The following is a 12,220-nucleotide window of genomic DNA, read 5'->3' as shown; positions in this document are numbered from 1 at the left end:
AAAACCACTGTAGGTAAGTATACTATTGCTAATAGCGTACGAAATCAAATACAATTTTCTACGCAGCTCGAGTATATTCAAACGATCAGGTATTTTGTAATGGCGCTGCGAGATCGTGTTAACGGATGATTGGCCTGTAAGTATAACGAAAAAACCAACAATACATGTTAAATATTGGAAGAACTATTTAAGTTCATATTTTGTTTATAGCTTTAAAAACGATCTAGAACAATTTTTATTACACATGTAAAAATGTAAAAATCAAAATATATTTAATAATATTTGTAGAATAGAATCTTATAAATCTTGAAAGGGGTTGAAGGGGCTTGAAAGGGGCTTGGTGGCCTAGCGGTAAGAGCGTGCGACTTTCAAACCGGAGGTCGCGGGTTCTAACCCTGGCTCCTAGCTCGTACCAATGAGTTTTTCGGAACTTATGTACGAAATATCATTTGATATTTACCAGTCACTTTCCAGTGAAGGAAAACATCGTGAGGACACCGGACTAATCCCAATAAGGCAATAGACCCTCTAGGTTAAAAGGTCAGATGGCAGTCGCTTTCGTAAAAAATTGTGCCTACGCCGATTCTCGGGATTAGTTGCCAAGTGGACCCCAGGTTAAACGCTAGGAAGAAGTAGAATAGAATCTTAATAAATACATAGCCTTAAACGTCACTTTACTTACTCTATCTAATTCGGAAAGTGTTAAAATTGGCCTATGTCCAGTCCTTAATAGCAAGTTTACTAGGTACTTTGCCAAAACAATAACTACAAATTTAGAAAATGTAAACCCCCTATACTCTTATTTATTTTATAAAATAGAATAGTATAATTTTTATTCGTAAACACAAACAAGACACATTAAATTACATGATATAACAAAAACAAAGAAAGTATAAAGTGCCAGGAAGTGGCCTCATCTCAGCATGTTTCTGGTGGCTTCCAGCGCTGACATTAAATATGTATTATTAAATTATTAAAGCATATAATATGATTATAGTATTGAAAATAATTAAAATATAGGTATTAATCGCTCACGGAGTACGATACCATACATAGCTACTCATAGGTGACAAGATTAGACACATACTTAATACGTATTGCTATGAATTTGCTAATTTCTGGAAATAAATTATTTTTTGGCACTGGATTCTTACTTTGTAAAATTGTTCACGTTTATTGATTATTAACGATATTTTTGCTTGGGCTTAGGCACCATTATAACCATAATAGTAGTTAATTATTATATATCATTAAATTAAAAATATTGTATAACATGTAAAGTAATATTTTTTTGTCAATATTTTCAGATATGAGGACAAAACATACATACCTACCTATTTTAGTCGTTTATTTAGTTATTTATGAATTTCTTAATACATACTGACTATGAAAAATAATTACCTCGCATAGCCTTACAAATATAACAGAAAGTGCGGGAATAAGTAAATAGTAAGTAGTCAAATGATGTCGCAAAAATGTAGAGACGTTGCGTTGTAACTTTTAATTTATATATAAATCAATTAATGTCGAAAAATTGGTATAGGTATCTATAACATTTTACTTACTTTTATTAGTTATCATCGAAATAATGGAATTAGTAACGGCGAAGAATCTATACATGTGTTATCTAGTTAATGGGTGATACATAACTAAAGTACCTGCACTGCACAGATAATGTTACAGATAGTTTTGTATGTATACAAAGTGTAACAAAAATAGTGGGGATTCGTTTAAGGGCATATTCGGTATCATGTTTTGAGTAGAATTTTTTTTAAGAAAACATTTTAGTATGCGGAAAAAAATTCTATGGGGATTTCGTCTAAGACGGCCACCTCTACATACGAAAGCCAACTATTTTTCGCGCCAATTACTTTCCTTCTACTTTTTACTAATTAGAACATGATACCGAATATGCCCTTAACCGGATCCTCACTATTTTTGTTACACTTTGTATTTTGTATATACACAAGTCAATGACAGCACCATATCGGAATATAGCTGTAGGGTATTTAAGTTATCTGCAGTTTGTTACACAAAAAAAAATTGTTTACCCTCTACCTACCTGGGGCCCATTTCTCAAACTTTATTACACTAATATTATTAGTCCACGAACTGTCAAGTCGTATGGGTTACCATGGCAACAGACTAATAATATTAGACTAATACCTTTTGAGAAATGGGCCCCTGTATGTAAGTCACAGTAAAGTGATATTAGTATTCATATTATATGTCGTAATGAAATTATCAACTTATCACAGATTACAATATATTGGAAATTTAACGAACTACTTTTTCATGACACGAGATTTAGTAATTACCACGTAGTAATACAATAAACTTACCGCGAGTTAAGAACACCGATCACAGATTGTAATAGCACTGGGTGCGCTGCGCAAGTAGGTATGCGCGCACAGGAGGAGCAATGACTTGGACGCTCGCACTTGACCTTGCGGGAAGCGAGTAGACGCGATTCAGCAGCCTGTACTCGTTTTATACTTAACTTACGCGCTGACACACGGCCATCATAATTGATAAACAAGTATAAAATTGGGTTGACTTTTAATGCCCATCTCATAATTCGGATATTAACTTTAAATCGAGGTTGACAAAGTGTTAAAATAAAACCTAAACAAGACTAGAAAAAATTACATTTGTATGGTAAGTCCCAACCTGTTTCCAGTACACGTAAAATGTCTCCATTGTAGACCATATGTTTTTTCGTTCCAACCCTACGGTGCGGGGTGTCGTTAGATAAGTCTTTCAAAAAGATTAGGGGCAATTTGATAAAGTGGATACTGTAGGAAATAAATAGAGAATGGTGGGAAACAGCGAAAAAGGCCGTACAACGACCGCAATAACTACGACTACTCTGACAAGAGTATACAACTAAGAAGAAGAGTGTAGGAAAAAAATCAGATCTAGTCAAATCATTCTTAGGTGTCAAAAAATGTAAAATGAAAACTAATTTGGGCACCATCTTTTGAGCCGTTTTTGAGTTTTCGCATAAGGCAACCCCTTCTAAGTCAAACGGCGTACGAGTATATAAGTGCTGCGAAGATACTCTCTTTTGCCTATTAGGCAACTCCATATTATCTTCAAAAAAATTAAATTTTCGATATGATAAGTGTACCAACGGCAATCAGGCTCAATATTTTATTATTTTTTTACGCACGCGCCATTATTTAACTGATATAAATACATATTTTTATACTCACTAATAAATATGTATTTATATGGTTAGGTATACATATATTAAAATAATATTTTAATTAGTTATAAAGCAATGATTCACTTAGATACGTGGGCAATACCGAAGGTATTTAGAATAGAGAAGATTGTAGTAGCGTAATTAGGCAGTCATTTTTAGGGTTCCGTACCTCAAAAGGATATAGTGGATCTCTGAAACTACTGGACCAATCAAGTTGAAATTTGGTTGGTACAAATATGAAAGTCTGTGACCCAAAGACGGACATTACGGACATTAAATTTAAATAAAAGTAATTACATCACTTTCAGACGAACAGTACACACACCCAATCTTTTCATTGATCTGCCAATTACGAAATCTCATTAGTATATGGTTCCTTGGAATCGAATTAGATCCCTATTTAAGATGGCATCAGCATATAGCGATTATATACGTAAGAAACTTGCAAGTGAATGCTTCTCAATAAAGTCCCTGTCATACATAACTTACCGACGCAAAAACTTTAAAGTCAGTTTATCACGCTTATTTTTACAGCATCGTTAGATACGGCATAGAAGTTTGGGGAAATAGCACACAAATAAATGAAATTTAATTATTACAGAAAAAACTTAAGACTCATTGTTGGTTATTTTCTAGAAACGCATAGAGACCTTTTCGTCGAGCATAGAATCCTCACCGTAATCTGTAGCTCTGTACGTATATCATATCTGTAATTATGTGTATAAAAACATTGACTTATTTAAACTTATTTGCACCTAGCTTATTTAACAGATTGCAACTAGCACTACCAACGTCAAATTAGACACTTTAAACAAAATATTTGTCGGGTACCACTCAATATTTTCAACGAACTAGCAGACGATATAAGGGCAGCTAAAATGTGGAAATATTTTGTAAGAAACTTAATCTTGTGTGTATAATAGGACCCCAGATTTTTTGATAAAATTATTTTATCCAATTCAATTTATTTCATGTTATTATTATCAAGTTTTTTCTTATTAATCCTTTTCTGACATTTAACATTGTGTTAAATTCTGGCCCAAATTACAATTATTTTGACATTTCTTTTTTATATGTATTATTATTTATTATTTACTTTTAGACAGGCAGCTGATGCTGGTACATCTAAATCAGAGTCCACTTAGCACGATTTCACTGCCTAGATAGTCTGTCAAGATTGTTTTTAAATTGATTCACACTACAAGAGTTCACAACTTCAGAGGGTAATTTGTTCCAGGCATTTGCTATTCGGTTTGCAATAAAGTTTTTGCTGATATTTGTTATATGCTTTGTTGTTACTAGTTTAAGATAGTGTCCTCTTGTGCGCGTGTTTGGATTTCGAGTGAAGAGGTCGCTTAGTTCTAGACAGTCGTAGTATCCGTGAATTATTTTGAACGTCTCGATCAAGTCGCCACGTTCACGCCTTTTTTGTAGTGTTGACAGGCCCAGCTTGACCAATCTTTCCTCATACGAAAGTGACTTTAACTGCGCGGCAATCTTTGTAAATCTACGCTGCACTCGCTCGATCATATCAATATCTTTTTTGAAGTATGGATTCCATATATGAAAACCATATTCCAGAATTGGTCTTATGTAGGTCTTATATACTTTAAGCATCGTTTCGGTGGTGAGAATACGAAAAGATCTTCTAATTATGTAGATTATAGAGTTGGCCTTTTTTACCATTTTTGAAATATGGGGTTCCCACTTGAGATCATTGGATATAATGACTCCCAGGTCTTGTGGGGTCGTGGCTCCTGCTAACTGTACATTGTTTAAAGTGTAGGGCAACTTTGGGTTTTTCTTGTGCATGTGGAGGACTGTGCATTTTGATTCGTTGAGGTTTATAAGCCAGTCTAGGCACCAGTCCCTAATTCGGTTCAGGTCTGACTGTAGTTTGCTGTGGTCTATCATAGGGTTTACAAACCGCTTGGAGTCATCTGCAAAGATGCTGAAGTTGGATTCAATGGTGGTCTGTAAGTCATAGTAATTTTTTTATTGTTGGTAATGTGTTATTTCTAGGGATCCTTTCTGTTTGTTTGTTTAGGTATTTATTTTTACTTTTTATGAATTTATTGTTGATTATGTGGAATGATTAGTGTTAATGTGACATGTTATTATTGTATTTGAAAGCCTTAACTATATTTGCAAATAAAGACTTGATTACGTGATCCACCAAGGTGGGCCTTTATCTCCGAAACCACTGGGTATATAATTTTGAAAAATAAATGCACTAAATAGTTCTTTACCTATAGACAACAAAAATCCTATTAGAAATCTATAGTCAAGCGTGAATCGATCGGTCACAACAAAAAAAGCTTGCGATTGGGCTGTTTTAGGAACACAGCCGCAATGGTTTATACGAGTATCTGTTCAAACATAGAACAATAGTACAAGTGTCTGAATACGAAGGCCGAAGGCCGGGCTGCGGGAGGTACGAGTATCTGTTCAAACACAGAACAATAGTACAAATGTATGAATGCGAATGCCGACGGCCGAGCACTGCGTAAGGCCGAAGGCCCTAAGCGTCTTACATGTGAATGCTTTCTGCGAATTCCACAAGTAACTGAAATTGCGAAGGCTGAAAGCCGAGTTTTGCATAGGGCCGAAGGGCCGAAGCGTGCGGGAGACACACGTCTACAAGCGAGGCCAAAGGCTGAGCTGCGGGACATTAGTGCATTAGTCTTTGTGTAGCACTAAAAACCCAGAGCAACCGACAGGTACTCGTATTATAGTTTCATGTTTGCGCACTACATTCCTCCTGTAGATTCACCTTCGCAATTAAAGTACTAATGGAAGTTGAGGGAAGCCCGCACCTGTCAACGCTCGCGTCCCGTCGCTCGGTCGCGGTGCTCGGCCTTCGGCCTTAAGAATTTAGCCACTTTTACTATTGTTCTGTACTTGAGCACTACACTCCCGCACCTACTATTCTCGGCCTTCGCAGCAAACAACCGCCGTTTATTCCAGCCCGCCGCCGCTGTAAGTTTTAACGTGCTATCCGAGGAAATGAAAATGATTCACTATCAATGGTTAAAGTGGTCAAAGTGGTTCGTAGAAAACACTTATCTCTTCGCCTTGCTATCCGAGCTAGTTTACGTCAATTTTGTTTACTGTAAAGGATTAATAGTTGCATAAGTGCATAACCACTTTGTGACTGATCCATCCACAAAGTCGTTATGGACTTTTGCAGCTCGTTGTACATTAATATTAGCACACAGTAACCTCAAGCAAGACCGTTACATTACATCTGGTTTTTTAAACCTACCTACGGGATTTTAAAGATGTTTCACTGACGTTTCACCCATGTCAAAAGAATACATTGTTAAGAGCCCATCAACGTGCTCACTAGCGCCACTGGAAAATAATTGTGATTGTTTAAATTTGACGATAGGTATTTAAAAAAGGGGGCCGCTACGTACTGTATTTTGTATTTAAGTACCTTTTGAATACATCTATCTAGTTTCTATGTTGCTGGATTCATCAATCTATGAACTCAAAACAAAAACGGCCGTTTTAAATTTGGACGCCTAGATTGACGAATCCAGCAACGTAAAAACTATTATCATGTATTCAAAAGGTATTTAAATACAAAATACAGTACGTAGCGGCCCCCTTTTAGGGTTCCGTAGTTAACTAGGAACCCTTATAGTTTCGCCATGTCCGTCTGTCTGTCCGAGGCTTTGCTCCGTGGTCGTTAGTGCTAGAAAGCTGAAATTCGGCATGGATATATAAATCAATAAAGCCGACAAAGTCGTACAATAAAATCTAAAAATTATTTTTTTTTGAGGGGACCTCCTCTACACGTAAAGTGGGGGTGAATTTTTTTTGAGCTCCAATCCTATAGTGTGGGGTATTGTTGGAAAGATCTTTCAAAACGAATAGGGGTCTTCAACAAACATTTTTTGATAAAGTGAATATATTCGGAGATAATCGCTCCGAAAGAAAAAAAAAGTGTCCCCCCCCCTCTAACTTTTTAACCATAGGTCCAAAAAATATGAATAAAATCGTGGAAGTAGAGCTTAAGAAAGACATTAAATGAAAACTATAGCGGACATGATCATTTTAGCTGTTTTTGAGTTATCGCAAAAAGTTTCCCCTTCATAGTAAAAAGACTTTAATTAGGTACTGATATTATGCAAATTTGCCTATTTGTTTAACTCTGGTGAAAGGTACCGTTTCATCCCTTGGTTAACAATTTACTATACTTTAAGCTCGAGTTTAGCTTATTGTGACGGAAGAGTAACTACGGAACCCTACACTGAGCGTGGCCCGACATGCTCTTGGCCGGTTTTTTAAATATGTATCGTTAAATTTAAATAAACACAATTATTTAGCAGTGGCGCTAGTGAGCACGTTGATGGGCTCTTAAGAGTTGTGTGATGTGCGGAACCCTTGGAACGCGAATCCGACTTGCACACAATAGTAGCAATCTACTATTACTAGCCTCAACTCTTTCAGACCACATTGAAGATTATGTATGTTGTTCTGCGTAAGGACGTAGATAAATATTTGTAAGGCCAGCCAGACTCAATAAGCTTCACGTCCAAGTGTCCGTGAAGGTTCTAGACCCATCCATTTCTAAATGGCCTACCGCGTCCCGCGTGGTCCGATGTAAACTAAAAAAAGAAGCAGTCGCCGGTAGATCTGGCTAAACTGGACAAGTTAGCAGGGTACTTGCTTTAACATGTTCCTATGTAAGTTCATTGAAGTTCATATAGTTTTTGTTTTAACCCTATTTTCTTGTATAAATACAAAAGTATATGTACGTGTACCAAAATTATAAAATATATATATTCGAGAATCTCACAACGAGCCTTTTCATTCGATATATCATACGATATAGTTTACAAAAATTAGAAGCGAGGAAGAAGATAATTTACAAAACTTTTTTAGTTTTCTTATTAACTCCCGAAAAGAGGCTCTTATGATATAATTTATTTATTTACGTTACAAGTCCGTCTTTGGTTCAAAGACATATGTAATTACCAAATTTCAATTCAATCGGTCGTTTCGGGAATGAGAATGGTTTTTTTTTAGTTTCTATGTTTTACTACTTTTACTTGCACTGAAGACCCTCCATTTCTTTTTATTTCCCTAAGAACGAATAGTATTTACAGATTTTGGAAAAAATATTAGATACTTTCAACGACAAATTCGTCAATTTAGTCAATATTTTTATGCTAATCGATTCCATTTCAATACGGTTAGGGCACTAGAAAAATGGCTTAAAATGATGATAGCAAAATTGATTTTCAAAATGTTCTGAAACGTACTGCTAGAATATCATAGGTATTTTCAACCATGCTGCTTGTTCTAGAAAGCATGTAGATTAAAAACTTAGATCTATTTGTTATGCCTTTCAGTTTTTGATGGTAAATGCGCTATCACATGTTTGCCGTCCATGCTACGAGTAGAGTATATTCTGCGTTGTCTCAAACTGTACGGATGCTTCTAACCATTATTCTTCCGTTTCTAGAAGCGGCAAGAAAATTTAAAAGTACAACATAGGTAGCTCCAACTCCTGGAGTCGGCACACATTTACTGAAGAAGATTCTACAGACCGCATATCAAGAGTGATGGCAATGCAACTGAAAGCAAGGATAAAACTGAAAAGATACATCGCTGAAAGTACCAGAAGTTATGTTTTATAGAAAACTTGAACAATTAACTGTAACTATTTCTATAAATGTAAGAGCCATTCCCATCCTAAGTAGTTACACACCATCTCCCTTGTCACACGCATTGGCATCACAAACTTCATCCCAATCACCAGCTTCTAATACATTTCCGTTAAATAATTATCATGGCAATTCGGTTGAACGAGTACCATGTATTCCCAAGCGTCAGAAGTGTCAGAACAGTCAACCACCGTCTACAAAAATGTCTCTACCTTACCGCATTTTTTTTTTTTTTTTTTTAATATGGCTTACTGTTGATTGCCAGTGTCATGTCGATTTATTTATGATAAACTTATTTAGGGGGCGCGAATTTTTATCAAACACAAGGTTGCTAATCCAAATGAGAATGTAGGAACGACAGTAAATTTAGATGTAAAGAAAAATCAAAACATTAGTACAATATACAAGTAACTAGGAATAAATGAGCCAATTGAAATTAACTATTAAACAATAGTGAACCCATAGATTTTCTACACCACAGACTACTACTGATGTAAAGTTTATATTCATAACTAAGTTTTTTTAACTAAGTATACTATTTAGAAAAACTTGATGATATTAATAATTGATTAAGTTTCCAAACAGTCAATACATAATTCATTCATTCATTTATTTATTATTCTAAATCAATACAATCATTGTGTCAGAAATTACATTAAATACAATTTATAAATAATTTAATGATAAAAATAATCCATTTGAATTAATACTAAATAACAATTATAAATACCTTAAATTACCTATCAAATATTTCATCAATACTATATAGCAGCATCTAGTCAGTAAGAACGACTTACTTAACTTACGCTTAAATAAAAACCAATCCGTGATGACTTTTAGATCAGTCGGGAGCTTATTAAATAAAATTACTGCCTAACACTGTCAATTTGGTAATTTCGTAAGCAAAACCTAATCATTAGAACAATGGCATTTTGCCCTTTGTTTACCACTCCGATCATTAGGCACCTAGGTACGGTAGCACATCGGTGGCTTCATTTAGCGGATTAATAAAAATAAAAATAATACACTGTCATTATTCTAAAGATAAGCTTAGAAAGCAATTGCGACAAAGTTAATCTTGGAACAAATAATTTTTGCAGTGCATACTAGAATCGGATTGTCGCTCTTAATGATTATTAAAGGTAAATAATTTTTTTGTAAGTAGTAAATATCACTTGTTGTACCTTTTCTGAATCACCATTAAGTAAGCTAATTTTTAGGGAGTTGGCCGCTTTAATGTCCATACAATTTTTTTTCACCACAGGCGATCAAACTTGTAAAAAATGTTAGTCTAAAATGTTTTTTTTTTTGAATGAAGGCCTGATTACAAAAAAATCGTCGGGACTGCCAAGACACTGTTATGTTAGTCAGTTAGTAGGACTATTTGAGAATATTTTTCAAAAAACAGATCGTAAAATTTTTTTTATTTGTGGCTTCCACGGTCATTAGAGTGAAATGAGGAAGCAAAATCCTGAAATTATGATAAGCGTGAAAATCTCGAAAACCAGAGGACTTTTAGTAAACCTCAAAGTCGATTTTCTGGACCAGCCTAAGGTGCCCTATTCGTGGTTAGAAGGTTGTCCATTCATTACTGGACACCCTGTATAAATGCGATTTTGAAATCGCCACTATAAATGGCTTGCAAGCAGAACATCCAGGTGTTATGGTGAGTGGATGTTATTTTCACTTCATGAAAGCTCTGTGGAGAAAGGCGAAGGAATTAGGTCTGGTAGAGACTGAAGAAGGAAGAGTATATACCAAATTATGCACACGCCTGGCATTATTGCCCAAGGAAGATATTCCAGCAGCTTATATGGAGATTTCGGAATCGTTATCAAACTGGAATGCAATAGTCCAGTTCCATAATTACTTCCTGGACTTCTGGAGAATATAATACTTCCTGATTCGCCAGATTCTTGTTTCGTCGGATTCTTGTTTTGTCGGATTCTTGATTCGCCACATTTTTTTGATTAAGAAATACTATAGAAATATCGCGACTTTACCTATCTATTAAATAAAAGGCAGACACTTCGTTACATTAATAAAAACATTTATTTGTTATTCATTTAATTAATTATTACGTAATTAGGTCACTTACTCGTAATTAATATAATTGGCATAACCTGTTTAAACATTCTATGACTGTTATTCTTCCTTCGACGTAGTCATTAACTATGCCCCTTTCTTGTCGATATTTTGTCATATTAATTCGACGCAACTGTGTAACATCGGGGCAATGTAGCTGCATTTTTCTTATAACAACATCTTGCTGCTGTGCTTCGGCTCTGAGTAATTGTATAAATTGATAGAGGGATGTTTTTTAGGGATCCTATGGTTTATTCTGTTTTTCCATCCCTCGACGGCGTTATTGGTTCGGAATTCTTCCTCACTAACGCAAAACAATGAGCTCGTAATTTTACGCATCCAGAAGGAATACTTCCCGATTCGCCGTATTCCTGTTTCGCCGGATTCTTGTTTAGTCGGATTCTTGTTTCGTCGGAAATATTAATATACAATAAAATCACCCAGGCAAATGAAAGATGCAGGTTTTAACCGTGGTACCACGGCTTTTGTACTACGGGGGACCACGGGTAATTTTTTCCCCGTATTTTCCCCGTAGACCCCCACTGCTCCAGTTTTAAGTTTCAATCGGACATGCCCTTGAAAAGTTAAGATAAGTTTTTATTTTGGTGCTTTATTATACTAAAACGAATGAAAAAATGTGACCAATTAAAGCCATTTTAGTTCATACAAAGTTTTATTTAAGTCTCAGACATTTTGGACACAATTCACTAACAATTGGACCGAAGTGTTTATGGAATGTATTGCGTTTCTAAAAATACGAACGAAGTCATTTGTGTACTCCTGTCCAAAATCGCTAAGAATGTCTTGAGTATGTGAAAGTTGAACCCAGTTCTTCTCTTCCAAGTGCTGCTCACAAATGCGACATTTCGGAGGCAAATAAAAGTTATGCCCAAGTAATATTTTGGCCTTCTCGATGTCCGGAACTTCCAATAAATTTATATTTTCACACCCACTAATGACACATCGTTGGGTAATCGTTTGATTCAAACGAATTATTTACAGGAATATTGTAGTATAGCGTGGTGGTCTTGTCTGGTGAGACCGACCCTAACTCTAATAGTTCTTCGTTCGAGGAAATAGACTTCCCAACGAGCTATCGGAGTCACAGCGGATTAATCGAAAACAAATCATGCTTTGATAGATAAGCAATATGTGCGTGTGCGAATGATAGTGACGTCTCTACGCAGCGCCGACGCTGATTGGCTGCCCGGAACAAGTGATCACCGTATGCGCTGAGATCTGTTGTGAA

The 12,220-nt window shown here is 35.6% G+C and overlaps 1 protein-coding gene across 2 annotated transcripts in view; it reads right to left on the bottom strand.

The window, feature by feature from the left end:
* Positions 1–3,126, bottom strand: part of LOC133519210 (uncharacterized) — a 29,205-nt gene extending 26,079 nt beyond the window's left edge. Inside the window, exon 1 of one of the 2 annotated variants that reach the window (XM_061853202.1) lies at positions 2,343–3,126. In XM_061853202.1, coding sequence (XP_061709186.1) covers positions 2,343–2,575 — 233 coding nt within the window. In that variant the 5' untranslated portion in view covers positions 2,576–3,126. The remainder of the gene's footprint in view (positions 1–2,342) is intronic. The other variant, XM_061853210.1, reaches the window with a different exon arrangement.
* Positions 3,127–12,220: the final 9,094 nt, after the last annotated feature.

Source organism: Cydia pomonella, chromosome 1 (assembly GCF_033807575.1).
Source record: "Cydia pomonella isolate Wapato2018A chromosome 1, ilCydPomo1, whole genome shotgun sequence".
NCBI classification, from domain to species: domain Eukaryota; kingdom Metazoa; phylum Arthropoda; class Insecta; order Lepidoptera; family Tortricidae; genus Cydia; species Cydia pomonella.
Note: the sequence above shows the minus strand (reverse complement) of the source record. Positions and strands in the feature narration are given on the sequence as shown.